Here is an 18,913-nt window from a genome sequence, read left to right on the forward strand (position 1 = left end):
GAGTGTGAGTCTGTTGTTGTCTCTCCTCTTGAAACAGGTGAACGGGCAGGAAAGGAGTTCAGTCACTCGGGACGAAGCACGGGGGCCCGCGTGCACACACACGCGCGCGCACACACACACACGCGCCCGCGCGCGAGGAGATTCTTGCGGCAGAGTCTCTGACGCTGGCTCTTCTTCCCCTCCAGAACATTTTGTGCCTCCCAGGTCCCGTCTTCTGGCGGGGGTGAGGGGAGCGTTAGCATTCCGCGTCGACAGTGTGTACTGTCACGGCCGCCTGTAAGTGGTGGCTGTGGTGCAGTGCGGGGTGGTGGGGGCGCGGGTGGTGGAATTTGTGACTTAGGAGGGCAGCGGTCTGGGGCGGCGCGTCCAGATCCAAGTCCTCATCGTGGTTTCCCACGTCGACCCCCGCTGACAGGGGGTCGTTGTTGCACGGGGGATTTTCACTGTCCTCCTGCGGGCTCATGGTACTGTAACCTAGAAAAGGAACAGAACAGGCAGCTGAGAGCTTCCAGACGCAGGGAGCCGGGGCTTCAGATGTCTAGGGCACCGGGACATGTTCCTATCTGTGTGTTACCCGGCGGCCAACGTCTGCAGCCTGCCAGCACACGGGCAAGTGACTTATTTCCTAAGGCATCTTTTGTTAGCCATTCTTTTTCCACAATTACACGGTAAAACCACAACCGTTTTAGACACCTGGGGGAGCACAGATAAGGAAATATATATATATATATATATATATATATATATACATACATATACATACAAGCAGCCTTTTCCCAAATCCCCAAATCAACAAAAGGAAAACTAAAATCACCACACATTCCCCTCTGACCCACAGAGAACTACCACTGACATTTGGGAGCTATCCTCCTCCACCTTTCCTGGAGATCAGGATTAGGGCTGTTAATTTTATTTTAAAGAAAGGAAAAAAAAAAAAAGGCAGCTTCAGAAGGAAAAAAAGTAATGGGACTTGGATGGAGTTGGGGGTTGGAGGGGGAATCGGGGCTTCGACAGGCCTGAATTTGACGTCACAACACAGTGAGAACAAAAACAACGGCTACCATCAGCCACACATCTGCTCCGCGGCAGGTGCCAGTGTCCTGGGGCTCCCACACCCCAATAAGGCATGTGGTTTAACGTTCATTTTTACAGGCGAGGGAGACGATGATCAGAGAGGTTAATGAACTTGCCCAAAGTTCCACCCCATGAAATACTAACCCCACATATACCCCTGGCAGCCAGCAAAGGAATCAACTATTCTCTGTGTAAGCTGGCTCACTGTATTTAAAGATTAATTTCTTTCAGTATTCTAAGTAATACATGTTTCAAAAGAAAATGGCCTTGCTGATCAAAGGATTCCATTCCAAGAACCCTGGCATGTTTTTAAATATTGCAAAAATCCCCTTTAAGAATTTTGAGAAGTGACAGCTCATTAATATTTCCACTGCATCTACGGTTAGCATCAATCAGCACTCACCCATGGGTAGCGCTAGTCACATTTGTGGCTGCAAAATTGATGTGCTTGCATACAGCCAAGCCGGAATAGTTTGTGGTTGAAAATGTATGCTCTGTGCAAAAATGAGAAAGGCAGTTCTCTGTCCTCAGTGAAACATTTCTCGAATGACAGAATTATTTAAGCCAGTCCAACTCAACAAATATTTATTGTGCACCTACTATGTATAAGATACTGTGTTAGGCAATGCAGGAGACACCATGGTGAAAACCTGGTCCCTGTATAAGGAGCTTAAAAGCTAGTGCTTGAGAAATAAAGCCAATACAAGCACGGATCGTTCAATTATTCATAGATACAAGACCATTACAGGGCCAGAGAAGGAGGCGATGAAACATGAATAAGAGATGTCTCTTTTCCTTGCGGATTTCACAACCGAACAGGAGACACATTTTCGTGAAGCTAGGTTTATTCTACTGCGGACAATGGTAAGAGCTATAGTTGAGGTAGAACTGAAATCTAGAACACGGAATAAACTAATTCCGGCTGAAGAATGAGAAAGGTTCACAGAAGAACTCCTATTTTAGTTGGGCTTTAAAGGATGTGCAGGAGTTTGGTAGGTGGATAGGAGCAAGGGGACAGAGGGGCAGGCCACGGGGTGTGGCACCCCAAGGCCATTCCTACACCACATGGCCAGGGTGGGTGCTAGTAGGTAGCTGGAGAACGCGGCAGGAGGGAGGTGGAAAAGGGAGTTACAGTCAGATTATAAAGGCCATGTTGAAGCAGAGAAAATGGGGAAACAGCAGAACATTTTGAGCAGACTGAAAAAAAAGAGCAAGACAGTTTCTGTGTTTCAAAGAGAGTTCTGATGGCAGCTTTTTTTTAAGGAATAAAAAGGAGAGAGAGGGGGACGGTTAAGAGGTTATTTCGACGGTCCAGATGAGAGATTAAGAATCAAAACTAGGGGTATGGGACTGGACAGATTTAAAAGTATCTCAGGAGTGGAAACAAGAGAAGTTGGTAAGCTATCAAAAGTGAGGGGGTTGTGGGGGCTGCTGAGAGGTGGTTAAAGGGGACTGTGACTCAGAGTCAGGATGCGAAGACTCGGAGATCCCCAGTCTCAGGAATGAAAATGAATTTTGTTTCAGACATCTTGATTTGAGAGTCTGTGGAGATGTCTAGCCAGAAAGGCAGGAGTGTTGGCCATGAGAAGTCAGGGCCGAAGAGAAGGAGCTAACTGACGTACAGGTCTATCATCACGGAGTGTCTTCTCGGTGCCAGGTCGGGGGGAGCTCACCAGAAAAAGGGGTAAAGGTGAGGCCCCAGCTCCCAAGAAGCCCACAGTCAAGAAGGGGAAACACAAAACAGAGGCATACCGAAAGGAATACCAAAGCTGGTTAACTTGGCTTAGGATACCTGAGGACTCTTAAGGTAGGCCTCGTGGGAGAGAAGGTGTTCATTAGGTAAAGAGAGGGGTGGAAATGTACTGCAGGCCAGGAGATAGGCAAATACAAAGACACAGTAGCCTGAAAGTCTCTGGTGGGCTTGGGGGATGATAAAAAAGCTCAGTATGGGGGAGAAAGACGCAGGAGACACCGCTGGACACACGGGCTCGGACCAGATCAAGAAGGCCGGTCGAGCTAGGAGCTGGGATTTAGGATAACAGGCAAGGGGGGGTAGGATGGTGGCAATGACATAAGGTGTTTGAAGAGGATCCTTGTGGCAACGAGGAGGCTGGGCAGAAGGAAGGAGGGATCAAGGCTCAGGGGACAGGAGGCCGGAGTGCTGGCCCAGGAGATGACGAGGACCTGAAGGGACAGGAGCGGTGTTAAGAGCTGGCTTCAAGGGACCACTGGGGTGCAGAGTCGGCTGAATGTGGTGGCCAAATGGCCTGGCCCCGTGAAGATGCCAGGAGGGCTGACATCCTTGGACAACACTGAGGGCGTCTAGGTTCAGGAGCTCGGGAAACAGTGATGCCTTTCCTCAAGAGTACGGGATCAGGAGCCCCAGTGAGTTTCTCAGCTTGGGCCGTGCTCGGTCTGGAACGTACGGCCGGACAGCAGGCTCTGAAACTCCAGCTACCAAGTGCTGTGTGTGCTTAAGCTACCACGTGCTTCACACATAGGGGACTGGAGGAGAAAATACACTTTCGGCAAAATCTCGGTGTCTTTGTTGATTATTGTTGGCCAGCCGTTCATGCTAGGCTGTCTTTATCTTGCCTCCAAGTATATCCTGAATGGTTTCCCATCTCTACTCATTTACAAGCGCCCATGGTAACTGTTAACTCATTTGCACATTCGTGACAGGCCGTCTGCCTGGCTCACCCCCACCCCCCCACCCTCGTCTGGCTATTGTGCTTCAGGCTTCAGTTTTTAAAGGTCTTCTCTGGGAAGCAACCCAAACCCCAGCCTTCAGCCCACATGCAGTCGGATGCCCCTTCTGTGAGTTTAAATGGCATTCTGTGCACATCTCTCTCTCAGATTTTTACTATATAATAAACTTTAGGGCTGCCTTGTCCATTGGCAAATTCTTATTTCTGTACTCCTAATATTCCACACAATGCCTCACACAAAGCAGAACACCAAAGACACTTCGTTTTTCAAAAATCACATTACTATGCTCCCAAGGCAATGGCATTAATTTTTTTGAGTTATCTATGGCTTTATGTGGTGTGACATTCCGCAGGCTCACCTAATAATGAAGACACTCCAGGATTCACTGGGCCCTGCCCAGGGCTTCCAACTTAAGGGTGCAGGGATGCCCTGAACCTGGCTGGTCATAGGCTCGGGGTGGTTCTGATGGTAGAGCTGTTCCCAAAGCAATTCAGGAGCACCCCATTTCTCCTGCTCTTGCTTTCTGATGGGAACCCCCCTAGCAGACGCTCTTCCAAAGTGAACCACTTGCTCTGGGGGCATTGCTCAACCCCTCTGTAAGTTACTCAGGCTTCCTCTTATCTCAATAATTAATAAAAATCTGGAGGGAGGGATAGCAAGCTGTAAAGGAGGAGGAAAAAGCCAAGCACTTGCTCTCACTTAACAAATGGAGTGTTTACTTAGCACCAGGCAATTCCGTTGAGTGCTGGGAACAGTGATGAATAAGACAGACTCAGTCTGACTCATGGAGGGGGAAGCTCTTTTGAAAACACAAAGGATATCAGCAAACACTTTCAAAGGAAAGATTTCTTTACTATCCAAACGTGTACACAGTAAAGTCTTTGCAAAGATGACCTCAAGCAAAAAGTAGGCTTCAGAAAGGAGGCCAGGTGTTCATTAAGAACAGAAGAGTCAAGATTAGGCTGTTGCTCTTTGGTATTCTGCTTACATATTTAGCTGATGGTTCCTGAGAAACCTCTCTTGATGGTTAGGGATGTTAGGTCCCTCTGTGGGGGTGGGGGTGGGAGGGGGTGGGGGTTGGGGACGACAACTCACTCTCCACCTTGTGGCCACAGAGAGTAACTGCAGGAGAATACCTGTGCATCTTTAGAAAATGGTCTCAGGGTACACTGTGTAGTTTTTGACCAGGTTTTCAAAGCTCAGCATTTGCCTTTTAAGCTTTTTGGAATCTGCTTCACAAGGAGGAAATTTCCCTTTTACAAAGAAGAAATGTGCCTTAATATACATTTGCATAAAGTTTCTAATGAAATAGTAAACAACACATGAATTCACAAGGAACAAATACACGTTGGAGGTTTTTAACTTAAAAATAAGCCAGTTGATAATTAGAACATGATATTTTCAGGAGAGATAGTGGGTAGAGCATATACAGAATTAAAACCATCAGCAGGGAGTAATTTTTTTAAATCACTACTTGTGAGTGTAACAAGAAACAGTCAAGTGCTGAAAAAACAATCATTCTAAGTGGTCTTAGAATATTGACAAAAATTTTTTTGTCACTTTCAAAAACGACTCCTATTTGGAGTAGTTTTTTTAATATAGAGAAATTAAAATAAGGTTCCTCTGAAACACAAAACTCTCTTGGCCACATGAAATACCACAGACACTTGAACAAAAGGGGTTTGAACTACGTGGGTCCACTTAGAGGCCGGTTTTCCAGAAATACAGGACAGTACTGTAAGTGCATTTTTCTCTTGGGGTTTTCTTAACATTTTCTTTTCTCTAGCTTACTTCATTGTATGAATACAGTATATAATACATGTAACATACAACATGTGTGTTACTCCCCTGTTTATGTTATCGGTAAGGCTTCCGGTCAACAGTAGACTATTAGTCGTCAAGTACTTGGGGAGTCAGAAGTCATACGTGGATTTCTGACTGTGCTGTCAGTGCTCCTTATGCCCACGACGTTCAAGGGTCAACTGTATGTCTAAATAAAAATGCAGCTTGGAGTCTCCAAGTTTGGCTTGGTAACGTTCAGTTTTAATTCTTGGACTATCACAATTCTAAACCATACCATGAAAGTCTAGTCTGTTCAGTACTTACATATTTATGTATTTTATTCTTCTGAGTTTCCCCTTTGTGTATCAGACCCAAGGACTCATGTGGAAACACGCTCACTGGGTTGCAAAGAACCACGGGGCTAGGATTTTACCAGTTCAAGGGCCAGTACCAATGCCACCTTCCCCGCTCAGGGGACGTCCATAATGTACGTGCTGATAAAAGTGAACTATCTCCCTATCTTCTGCTTTCTTCTGGGCCTTTAAGGAAGCTGTCATAGCCAGCTTTTTATCCATCTTATGAATACATGCATTTATTTACAGTTTCCTGCTAGACTGTAAATTCCTTGAGGGCAGAGTGGGTACCGAGGCGGGCTGAGCTCAACATGCCTGCCGTAAGTTATCGCATTTAATGTTTACAACTTCACCAGGGAGAAGTTTCTCTTCCCCTTTTAATCGTTAGGACACTAAGGTCCAAGTAGTCTCACTAAAATCTCGTAACCTGGGGAGACGGGGAGAGGGGGGCTCCCAGTGAGCTGTGCTTGATCCTATCTTATAAGCTCCTCCATACCCTCTGCCTCACAGAAACGAGGCCGTCCCTTCACCAGGTCCCTCCACCGGGCCCAGCAAAGAGCAGGTGCCCAGTACATTCACCAAGTAGAAGAACACAGAGCTGAGGAAGAAGTGTGCTGACGAAACAATTGAATTAGATTTCCTTGTTGTAACGTGGACCTATGGCTTATTCTTGGCATCACAGGGACATGAGCACTTGATGCCACCGCTTTTAGTGACCTGCCATACAGGCCCAGGGATAGGACAACATGCAGTTAAATGCTATTGATTTTGTGGTGCATTCAGAAGTATGTGGTGTGTCAATGCTTTCCATTTCTTTTGGTGTTGCATTCTGTCTGCATGAGAAACTATTTTTCATTCCTTGGGGATAACAGGCATCCAATTATTGTGAAAAATGAAAGAAAGCAAGCCCTTAGTTAGATTCCTTAGCTTTCAGATACTGACACTGCACTCTTCCTTTTATCTAAGCTGTTGCTTCATATGCCATTTTCCTAAGACAATGGGAGAGCTAATGGAACATTGTAAACGTCACTCAGAATTCCAATTTCGTATTGAAGCAATTTCTATCTGGGGAGAGAGAGAGAGAAAGAGAGAAAGGATTCAGTATTTCTGCTGAATAAGAAATTATTTCTGTTGAACTTTAGTAGCCTCAAACCTGTTTTATTATTCAAAGGAGAAGAGACACAGAACTGCCTGGCAGAATGAATTTATGCAGGTTCAAAGGTTTTTAGGGGGGAAAAAAAAGCAGAAAGTCAAAGAAACTGAAAAATTTAAGTTGTGCTTTGACTCTCCATAGAAACCTGAAGTTTCTACTTAGTTGTTGGGAACAATGTCATTCAAAGCCCAAATTAGGAGCCTCCGATTTACAAATCAGGGTTTTGGCTTCTCCTGTTTTCCAAAGGGAGTTTGAATCCCTGGCTCTCGTGTAAAAGGCTGCACTGGTCTCCTTGATGAATACCCACTCGTGCATTTTTTAGCACAGGGGTGGGAGTGCACTGTTTGAAGATATCCCCCCTCCTTTTTTTTTTTTTTCCCCAGGGTAGATGTGGAGAAAGAAGAGTCAAAAAGGTATCAATGCATTATCTACCCACTTAAAAAAGACCTGGTTCTGGGAAGAAAATAAAGATTTCTGGAAAATTAAACAACCCTGTGAAAAATAAAAACATCTTCCAATTACAGGAAAGGCCCCACACTCCTGCCACTCCAACAACATGGCCGTGGTTCTCTGTGAGGCCAAGCCATGCGTCTAGGTGGCGGCCAAGTCTTCCACACAGCATGTGGACTTGATTAATTCACAGCCTGCTCAGCCTTGGTGTCTCTTCACGATCTAACCTCTACCCTTTCTGAGCATCTTAGAGCTTATACACCTTATACAACCGCCATGATTAACTCTCTACACCAGTCCCTTTGCCTCTAATATCCTTTGCCCCCAACTTTTCTTTCATCACCCTTTAGGCCCTGTGCAAATTGTTGTCTCCTTGGTGAAGCCTTCCCTGAACCTTCCAGGCAAGGCTGGAGGTCAGGACGGGGAATTCCAGAAGGAAGCATGGACTCCTGTCATATACAAAGTGTAATAACTGACAGCGCCCTTGAGGATGCTGGTGTTTGCCAACTAACAACACTGCTCAGTAGGACCAACGAGGATGCCAATTACCAAGGATCAAGTGGAGTGGTAAGCAGGTTCCATTTAGACAACGTGAATCCTTATGCATGGAGAACACCTAGAAAGCAATCTGTGTGCCCAGAGGTCCTCTCACTTATGCCTGGGAGTGCAGAGACATAATCAAAACTATGGGGTTCCTATAAACACACCATGTTGGAATGTGTCCTTTGGAAAACTATGTCAAAGTAATTAATTTGAGCACAGAACAGGAGGGAGAAGTGTGGGTGTGAGCAATGGCCCACAGGAGCCCACTGGGTTCCTCAGAAGGAACTAGACCTTACCATGATCGCTTTCTGTTCCCGATCGACCCCAGTAGCGACGCCTCCTTTCTGGGCTGTGTGCGTGTCGTTCGATGACTGCAGCTATAAACCTAGTATTGCTGACTGCGGGAAGCAAGGACAGTTAGTCACTCTGATGCCAGCATCTTTATTGTATCAAGCACATTTGCTCTGAGCAGCCTCAATCACACGTTCGGGGGAGCTATGCTTTGGAGAGAGAGAATAAGTAATTTTTTTAATTGTGAGGATTAGCGGCAGTGAGAGGCCCCTGATTACAGGTCTCCAGCATGCATTAAGAAGATATGTTCTATAGAGTCGAAGGCCAAGGTATGTATCTTTAATGGAACTCTATTTTGATAAAGAAATACTCCTCCCCCACCCCACCCCGAGGTATCTACATTTTAATTCCCCGAGGGATTAAAACAATGTATGCCCAGTGATTGCCTTTCTGAAATAATACTATGCTGGAAAGCAAGGAGGAGGAGAAAGAAAAGGTAGGGTGAGGGGTTTTAGGCCAAAGCACCTCATGCAAAAAGGAACATCCTGGAATCTTTTAAGATTTTTCTAAAACAAAGCAAGCACCTACGCTTATTCCTAATGAAAATGGGGGAGGAAAAGCCCCAGTCATGTCAAAGATTCTGAAATTCTAATATAAGCCAAAAGGATGTAAGAAAGAGCGTCTACCGTGGGTTAGCCTCCTGCCAGCACATTCCACAGCGAGGCGGCCTGAGTACTCACTGATGCCTCTGTCCTCTCGGCTCTCATCATCCCTTTCATCTCTGTCATTCTCCAGGCTGGACATACGCACGGACATTTCTACCCATCATCAAAGAGAGAGAAACAGGACTATTTAATCAAACAAAATCACCCGCTTCAATACCCTACGGAGCGCTCGTTTGCTGGCTGCTGACAGCATTCCATCAAGAATGAGTCCAAACTTGGAAGACAATAAACTGATGCCCCATCTGTTTTATTTTATTTTTAAGGAGGAGGGAGCAGGAATCAGAGGAGGGAGGATCAGAAGTGAATAATCAAGAGAGGCACCTGAGGTTAACTTCTGAAGAAAGGAGAAAATAAATTGATAGAGGCTAATGAATCTTTAATTCTCTACTAATGTACCTGAAACAGAAGGAAGGGGTCACATGGCTAACTGTGCTGATGAAATGGGGTTACAAAACCCTATCAAAGGCCAGGCATAAGGTTTACATTGGATGATAGTCACATCCTGATCAAGGGGCAATCCTGGTACCCAAATCTTACCAGGGGGAAGGAGCTTTGTGATTAGCCCTGTTACTCCATCAGAAAACATTATCCCAAGATCTTCCCTCCTTCCCCCTCATCAAGATTGTGGCCACAGTGAAACAGTCCAACATCAACCTGTCCGTACTGCTGAGCAAAGTGGCTCCCAACCAAGTCCAGGAAGAATGGTGAGTGAGCCTTATCTCCATAAAGGTCAGGTTAGCATATCCCTGGCAGCTTTTAAGGAGGCTGGGGATGGCCATTCAATGGTTTTGTCCTCGCAAACCAGCACAGATACCACATTTAACTGTTGGTATGGAAACCATGACTGCAGGTTATTCATTTTGTTTCTGACTTCAGTTACTTCTCTCATCTAAGAGATGTGATTGTTGCTTTGAACGTGTTCATTCACAGTATGTAATAATAGCAGCAACAGAACGGATTCACAGTCTTGCCAATCGTGGCCTGGGGTATCTTTGCTCCGCCTGTCTGGAACAGCAGAGACAGCACTTCGGAGCCGAGGGAAGAACCAAACTTCCCACTCAGCATCCCAGCTCCCCTGACTGGCTTATTCCAGAGGCGGACTGCGGTAGGCTAATGCTGCAGAAGAGGAGAGAGCATCTAGGGCTTTTCTGGGGAATCAAAATGAAACTTGCAGGGTTTAGATACTGAAGAATGAGCCATGGGCTAAAGGAGGAAAGGAGGCTTTGGGGACTTGCGAATCCTACTCCACGGAAGCGGAAATCGCAGTGCTGTTCTTCTAAGTGCTCAGCGGCTTGTGTGATCGGTTGCTGTCCTTCCAGCTTCGGAAGGACACGAGGGAGGCTGCGGCCTCCTGGGGGAGCTTTGGATTCATTTGGAGCTCACCTTGGGCAGCCAGAGGAGACATGTGCTGATGACTCCGGCGATGAATCTGATGGCGGTAGGCATACACAGCAAGGACCAGGACCATGATGCAGCCCATGATGCCTCCGGCCACGGGACCCACGGGGGCACTTTTAATCATGTTCAACGTGACCACCTCATCACCTTTGTTCAAATAAACAAACAGATGTCCCTCGTAACGATTTCCCCAGTGTGGCAGGAAGTGAGGACCGGGGTAGGGTTTGGTGGAGACAAGGGCAGCTACTCTAAGTCTTGAATGTGTCAAAGAGAACCCACCAGAACATGTGAGTAGGGGCTTCCTTTAATCCCTGGTTCTCAACTGAAATGTTGGTTGCTCGGCCCAGCAAGAGCACCCCCGGCAAGGACTACTAAAAAATCAGTGAGGAGACGAGAAGCACTTAAATATGGGCTGCCCAGGGCCAAGAGCCTCGCTCCCCAGGGTGTGGGCTCCTCTTGGAAGAGAAGTCATGTCGTACAGAGGTGAGGGCAACGCAAGCCTCTTGGCACAGATTTATTGTATCTGGTGTCCTTTATGCCAATGGATCTGTCACACAACCCCTAAAAAAGATCACATTTCAAAGCTTATGGATTCCCTTTAAAACACTGATTGCACCCCCATGCAGGAGACTGCAGGTGGATATATAAAGGGATGTCTTAGAACAAGGTCACTTCGACTGTGTCCTCACCTGGTTCAGGGGTAATATGTGAGCTCAGGACCCTTCTTCACCTAGGAGGAGCTTTTCTTTTGCAGACAGGTTAATGTGGGGAGATGTTAAAAAAAAAAAAAAAATAAAGGTTTAAGTAGCTCACCTGCTGGGTAAGCTTTAGGACCTTGAGCTAGCTCCAGAAAGACACTGAGAAAATCTTAGTGGAGGTAGGCAGGTGGAATTTTTGAGGTCTTGCGGCCTGATCCCAGACATATTCCTCCCTACAGGGTCCCTGTCCCTCACCCTAAGCTACCCGGACCACATTAGGTAGCTCTGGCTTCTGTTGACCCCAACCCCTTAAGTACGGATTTGGAGCCACAAGACTCCTGCTTTGCAAACATCGTAAGGGAGGGAGGGCCGCAGCAGGAGACCGCCACGCACTGGTCACTCCACCCATCGCTGGCCCTGTTCTTCTGACAGCTGGGACTCACATTCAAACAAACGCCACAGTTCAGCCACGCGGAAACCAGGCCTGATGTTTCTCAGAACAAGCTTTATGGGAATGGATTCCAGGCTTGTAAAATTTGGCAGGAATCATGGCTGGTTACCCTGCACAGAATATCTGGCCAGCTTTGGAGGTAATTATCTGCCTTGGTTTTGTAACTAAAAACTACTGGCAAAGGAAAGAGGAAAATGGGGTAGAGGATCATTTTTAAGAGTTTTGTCCTAGTGTAGAGGCCAAAAAACAAAAAAAAAAACAAAAACGTATTCAAGAATCAACATAGTCCGGGTTCCCAACAAACATACCTATCGCTCCCATGTCATCCACGTAAGGACTTTTGGCTCCCACGATTCCCCCGAAGCATTCTTTCTGGGGTGCACAGTAGGATTTGTCCAGGTGAGTCTTTCCATCGCTGTCCACCATGCACCATTCACAGTCCAGCACACCAAAGCAGTCCCTGCCAGAAAGACGATGCTGAGTGTTCAAGGAAGCAGGGCTGGGCAGGGGACAGCATATGGACTTGGGCATCAGACAGCTCTCAAGAGCTCCATCACTTACTAGTGCTGTAAGTCCTTGAGCTTTAGTTTCCTTTCCTTATAAAAGAAGGATAGCAACAGTCTGCCAGGGGATAGCTGTTTTATGTCTCTCAACAGCTTGGAAATGAGAGAAATAAAACCGTTCTCCCTGTGGATCATACCACAAAATCCACACATCACAGATTGTGCAGGATTATCCCAAATCATCTTACAAGACCAAATGGCCCCAAAGTTTGTTAGACTTTGTCCTGACCCCAAGTGTAGGGTCATTTAAAGGAAAAAAAAAAAAAAAGGAAGGAAAAGTGGTCAAATAAATTGGGGAAATACTAGATCCATTAAACAGGTTTCCTTACTGCCAGTTTCTTAGAACTTTTAATATGTTAAGTGCATTATGACTTTCTAAGAGGATGTGTGCAGTGTTTCTCAAATTTAACTAATTTTGAGTTACTGCCCAACATCCCAAATTCATCTATCTGATGCCCAACCATTCCTTTGCTAAAACATGCACTAAAAGTAGAACTGGCTGCCCCTTCCACCCACTGACTGTTTAATCAAATGGCAACCTGCAATCGCAAGAAACAAATCACCCCACTCCCACCCCTGTAGTCCACCACAGACACTATCCCCATGACGGCTAGTCCCAAACATCCTTGAGAGGAGGGAGAGGGAGTAGGGGACATGCAGTTTTGGTTCTCAAAGCTACCATGAAACCTACCTGCTTTCTAAGAAAGCAGAATCGATGAGCTATGGTGTGTCACACAGAGAGCTGGGTTCTGGTTCAGGAACCCAAGAGATCCGCCCCCCTTCGCCCTTGCTTCTTCGGGCCAGGTCCCCTCTCATGCCTTTATTCCAAGAGTAACTTTCCCGTCCACAGATGAGGTGACTAACATGCAGTACAAATGCCAAGTAGCTACAACTACTTGGAAACTGGACATTAAGTCTGCTGGATAAAAGGCTCATAGGAATCATTTTTGGGTCTGAAAAACTGGTACACCTTTAAAAAATATCAAGAAAGAGAATTCTAAATACCAGCTGGAAAAGCCCAATGAGGCTGCTAGTCACCATTCTTTACTCAGTTCTACTCCTGCAGTGATTGTGTCGATGTAAACGCAAGCACTGGGCAAGGCTTACCCGCTTTCCATCCTCTGGCTGCACCGGCTGTTGACACACTGGTGAAGGGCATCTTGCAGGCCAGGGTCAATAGCTGTGTATGTCACTGGCTCCTGGTGGACCTCGCAGCTTGGGTTTCTAGGCAGGAGCAAGTCTGGAGGTTAGGACCAACACCGCTCACATTCCAAACTCATCATGCCCCTGGCCCTTGATAGCGTCACACAGATCTGGGTTTGAATCCCGGCCACTTAACTAGACGTAACCTTGGGCCAATCATTTAACCACTCTGAGCTTCAATTTGTTCATCTTTATGTACAATAATTTATATAGATATATAAAAAGGAAGTCATAAATATCCCACAAAACAGGAATGTATATAATCAGAAGTGAAAGTTATCTCCCTGACTTACCACTCTAAATCATTCTTTTCCAAGGTAATCACTATTAACAGTTTAATGAGGGTCCCTTTAGACATTTTTTTCTATGCTTAAACATACACCTGTATATCAGCACACACAGGATTCCTTCATTTAAGTTCTAGAGAAGGGATTTACCCCAACTTATTTAACTGTGGTCTTAAGATTTGTCACTAATAATATGAAGAACACTAGGTTAGGCGTAAGCGTGTGTGCATGAAAGGTACCTACAGATTTATCACAGGGTTAATTTGAAAACAAAGTGACACAATGTGCATAAAGTATCTGATGCGTGGCGGACACTTAGTGAAATGCTTGCAATAGTCTCATCGTTTTTGTGTGGACCACAAATAATTTTAAACATTTTCACAGCATTTGAATGTAAACCTGAAAGAGGACTTCATTTTAAGGCTTGAAATCTGACTCGGGGAACAGTTATTAGAATGAATCACCTTCTTATACCACAACCCAAAACAAATCTATAAAGGAGGCTCCCAGGGTGCCTGGGTGGCTCAGTTGGTTAAGCGACTGCCTTCGGCTCAGGTCATGATCCTGGAGTCCCAGGATCGAGTCCCGCATCGGGCTCCCTGCTCGGCAGGGAGTCCGCTTCTCCCTCTGACCCAACCCCCTCTCATGCTCTCTCTCTCTCTCATTCTTTCTCTCAAATAAACAAAATCTTTAAAAAAAAAATAAAGGAGGCTCCCAGTGTGTACAACATATATATTACACATATTTATGTACTATGTATGTTTTACCGGTTCTCTGCATTGGTGAGGTTGCCGGTGCACTCATTGACCTCTAGAGGGCACTCACAGGGACATTCGCATTCATTTTGTTCCATTCTGAAGGGCAAAAGGAAAATCACTATGCAGAGGGTCACTGACAAACTTTTTATACTGTACACGTACCAGAAGAAGGAAAACAGAAGACACTGTGAGCTAGTTAAAAGAGACAGTCAAAGGGAAGTTGCACTAAAGGTTTAAATATATAATTGGCTTCAATCCACGACTCTTCAGCAAACTGCACAGCTGGAAATACCTCAGTAACCAGGACCTCCCTCTTCTCCGGGACACACCCCTGTGCTTTCTGTTTATTTTGCAGATGCCGCTATAAAATGCCTGGCATCGGTTCAGATAGTCAACAGCGGGGTAACGAGAGCCCCATTGCATTTTTACCGGTGACAGTTGAGACAGAGCCGATCCACCATGCTACAAGCACAGAAGGCAAGAGAGTCGCACGTTTCATTGACGATGCCAACGAACGCGTTGGTTCCTGGGATCCTCGCCAGTCTGTACTTAGAACAGTGGCTGCCATGCACGAGGTTCGTCAGATCTCCCTGGAGACAACGGAGGTGTCAGAAGTAACAGACTACAATGCAAAGATTCAGCCCCGCCATGGTCAAAACAACCCTTCAACCACCTGCTGAAAATAGCTTACAATAAAACTTTATTTCTGACTACAAAAGTAATAGAGAGTCACTGTAAGTTGGAAAAGAGAATTTTTTCTTAATACCATCGGAGATCATTCCCAATTCCCACTTAACAGTTGTGTATATATTATTTATTCTTTTATCTATGCTTAAACAGATACAATTTTTATAGCTGTTCTTGTAATCTTTTTAAACACATTACAATACATCATAACATGAAAATAAGTGCAAGAAACGATGAAAGACAACTTTTGGGTGAGGAATAGTTTAAAATGCATTCAAAGGCACACCTAATCCACCAGAAAATGTGCATTCCTTGCCCCACCTTTGATAGCAAACCTCTGTTCTTCTAGAATAAAATTTAAAAAAATTTAAAAACTCGTTAGGAGTCCAGTTTCCTGCTTCCAGAATATTTAAATATTAAATAATATTTAATAAAACAGAATATGTAAATAACTAAAGCAAGCATCCATTTCTTCATTCTATGACAAGAAAATGTGATAGCCAGTCTTGAAATGCCAGATTGGTCTACCATACAGAAAACCAAAGATTCAAAAGCAGCATTGTGAAGCTGAGTATGGTCCTTCTTTTCTGCATGTGTGTCCGATGCAGTAGGCCAACTAAGTAATCCGATGCTCATTTCCATGCCAGTCATCCCTTATATGTGCGTGGTGAGGATAAGCCGAACTCTGAGAATCATGGCACTGAATGGTTTCTTAGAGGTCTAGATGAATTTTCCACTGCCTGGAAGATGCCCGCCTCTACTATATCAGCAATCATATAGGCCTGTCATCCTGTTAGCTCCACTAGCCAGAAATGCTCCAGTTCCATTTTGGAATAACTTGAGCTGTTAAGAAATTATTCTAATTCATCTTCCACTAAAATTTTGCGTTTCTGAACAATTCTCCTGGAGTAGTCTGGCTTTGTCTGCTGAAGGCTCAGGAAGTCAGTGTACAAATAGTAGAAGATACACAGAGGAAATCAGACTTTCCTAGAACAACCATACCTGGCAGCTTCCTTCTGATCACACTTCAAGTGTGTCAATGTCTCCTTTAAGGAGAGTGTTCCTTAGAATGGGGCAAAGTCCAGAGTCATGACGAGTCCCTTTGCTCTGAAAGCACTATCCTATTCATCTATTCATTTTTTAAACTCTTCTGTTCTCCAATTGTTTTTGCAACTGCTTTTTTGAGAGTAGGATTTTTCAATCAACCCAATGCATCTTTAAAGTTTTTAATTACATATTTCATGATATAAATACCTTTTCTAAATAAAGAGCTTCCTCGTGAATAACTTTTTGAATATTGGTTCTGCCATTACCCATTTTAGTTCTTTCCCAGCTAAGATTATTTGCAAATTAATAAGAATATTCTTAAGGATCTTAAACCATATCTAGGTAAGTTTGCAGTTACCTCAGATCAAATACTTAGAGTACTCTAAGCTACAAAAAAGAAGTTATTTTTAGATGATCTACATGAGAGTTCCCATCTAACTGGGTGGATGACCAAGAAATGACCTAATTTGGCCTTAGGAATTTAAGGAGGCTGCAGGATCTCCGAGAGACAGGAAGAGGGGAACACATGGGGCCGCACATATTTACATAAGAGTGTGGGAACAGACTGCTGCAGACATTTCAAAGGGTTTCGGCTGGGTGAGTCTTTAAACAAACAAAACCAAAACAAAACACCAAGTGTGAGACCTTAAAACATTCACTTCTCCACTCTGGGCTTTACACCCCATCCTGGTCAAGCTGGGGAGCTGGACTGAGGTCCTGTTCTATCATTCTGTAATTCTCAGGCAATGAAACAGCCAAGAGTCGTACTCAGATATTAACTATGATTCCGTTTCCTATTCCACGGTGGGACGGGATGTGAGAACGCAAGGGACCAACTTACCACAAGGCTGGTGTTGAATTTATAAAACCTCTGGACCGTTCTGTCACTGAAGCTGTTGCACAGGTTTTTCTTTACAAAGTTTGGGTGGTTCAGGATATCGTTTGCTACCAAGGGCTCCTAGCAAGGTCAAGCAGACAGAAGACACAAGCCATGTAATTAATGAGCCACAGGCTGTGGGAGCACTGAGCTATCGGCTTCGCAACAAGTACCTTGTGGGTAATATGCTGTTGTTCCACAGGTGCGTGTCCTTTGGGGTCAATGAGGGTTGGATGCGCCACCAGATAACCCCTGTCCTCCATTATGAAGCACCTGTGCCAAAACAAGGGACATCCCTCAGTAATACAAACTTTCTGCACTTTCAGAAAGCATTTATCTTATCCCCCAAATTGCATTTATCTTGGTAAAACCTCACTGAAACAAATTTACTGAAGGTCGCCTGGCAGGCAGGCAGACAGATACGTTATTATTATTTTTTTTAAATGAGGGTGGGGCTTGAACTCACAACCCTGATCAAGACCTGAGCTGAGATCAAGAGTCAGACACTTCATCAACTGAGCCACCCAGGTGCCCCAACAGATACATTATTCTTGAGCTGATAGATTACCCAGTATACAATTTATGGTAACAAAGTTACACCTGACTCTGAGGCTACCCACCTAGTTCCTACAGAATGTGTCCACTTAGTTGGAGGAGGATGGACTCAAAAATCTTTTGCAAGGATACGTAAGTGGCAAGTTTATTCTTTCTTTCAGAGGAGGGAGACTCTGAATGAAGTGGCCTTGGGTATTTACAGGTGCAAACTTTAAGCCATACAATTTTCTTCTTTTGATGATAAATAAATATGAAATACAAACTTCCGGGGCATGCAAAAATATATTTGATGGAAACACTAAATAAGCAAAGCTAGAACTGCTCTAACCAAGCCTATGCACTGCTCTATTTTATTCTGCATGTTGTTGTAACACTTTGCTATGAATCCTGCATTTCCCTATTAAGGGCCAATGAAATTCAGCAGTGATAGGAAGCAGGGGCCATGAGAGTGAAATAAGAAAGCTATTTTAAAAAAGTGTCCTGCATTAAATCAAGGGAATAACCTGGCTTTGATCAGACACGTTCTTTTGAAATTAGGAAGTGAAGACTCTTAGTTCCATGAACCTGTTTCTGAGGAAATGTAAAAGGGAACAGTCCAAGTGCCTGAAATTCCCACAAAGACTTTGGCTTAATAACTAAGTTAACATCTAAAGTACCTTCTGGGCTTTCTAGCACCCAAGAGCTGGGAAACCTCTAATTATTGACTCAGAGAGAAATAAGCGCTTTCAGAGAATTCTGTGCCACAGTTATTCTCCTTGTTATGAGACAAGTCTGTTTGTCTCAATCATAAATTGCATGCAGCTTAGAAAAATGAAAGAACAAAAATCTTCGTAATTGAACTCCCAGGCCATGGACTGAATTTCTGGTCTTGACCCTGACAACGTGGATGCCATTCAACCAGAGATATCGGACATCATTTTCTTTGCATTTTGCAGCTAGATAGGAAATGGTGTCCCTGAAGGGCTTACCTGATTTTGTTGCCACCATCTTGGTTGCAAACTGGTAATAAGTCCATCAGAACCTTGTAGAAGTATCTAAGTGTGAAGTCGATGCCCATCACAGCCACAGTATGCCCGGAAGACAGCTGTGTACTTCATGTGAAAAAGATCAGGGAGAACAAGAGGCACATCTTATTTAAAGGTAAAAGTTACATTCAGTCATAAGGACGCTGTATGGTATTAGAAATATATGCCTACTGTTTCTCCACGTCTTTCACCCCTATAAAAATGATCAACTAAATGACTGACTTGGCACAATACGGAGATTTGCTGAGAGGAAAACTTAAGGCTAAAGGTAGAATTTTCTAGTA

General features: G+C 44.7%; 1 protein-coding gene across 1 annotated transcript in view; it reads right to left on the minus strand.

Annotated features, from left to right (window-relative positions):
• Positions 1–235: 235 nt before the first annotated feature.
• The window catches only part of CACHD1 (cache domain containing 1), a 205,830-nt gene continuing 187,152 nt past the window's right edge, over positions 236–18,913 (minus strand). The window contains exons 17-27 of the mRNA XM_028102467.1: positions 18,573–18,695; positions 17,223–17,322; positions 17,014–17,130; positions 14,868–15,028; positions 14,448–14,534; positions 13,298–13,414; positions 11,936–12,087; positions 10,464–10,625; positions 9,096–9,173; positions 8,361–8,462; positions 236–474 (exon numbers count right to left, since the gene is read on the minus strand). Coding sequence (XP_027958268.1) covers positions 236–474; positions 8,361–8,462; positions 9,096–9,173; positions 10,464–10,625; positions 11,936–12,087; positions 13,298–13,414; positions 14,448–14,534; positions 14,868–15,028; positions 17,014–17,130; positions 17,223–17,322; positions 18,573–18,695 — 1,438 coding nt within the window. The remainder of the gene's footprint in view (positions 475–8,360; positions 8,463–9,095; positions 9,174–10,463; positions 10,626–11,935; positions 12,088–13,297; positions 13,415–14,447; positions 14,535–14,867; positions 15,029–17,013; positions 17,131–17,222; positions 17,323–18,572; positions 18,696–18,913) is intronic.

This window comes from Eumetopias jubatus, unplaced genomic scaffold, assembly GCF_037043125.1.
Source record: "Eumetopias jubatus isolate StellerSeaLion01/CBP00866 unplaced genomic scaffold, mEumJub1_p1.0 scaffold_4, whole genome shotgun sequence".
Classification (NCBI taxonomy): domain Eukaryota; kingdom Metazoa; phylum Chordata; class Mammalia; order Carnivora; family Otariidae; genus Eumetopias; species Eumetopias jubatus.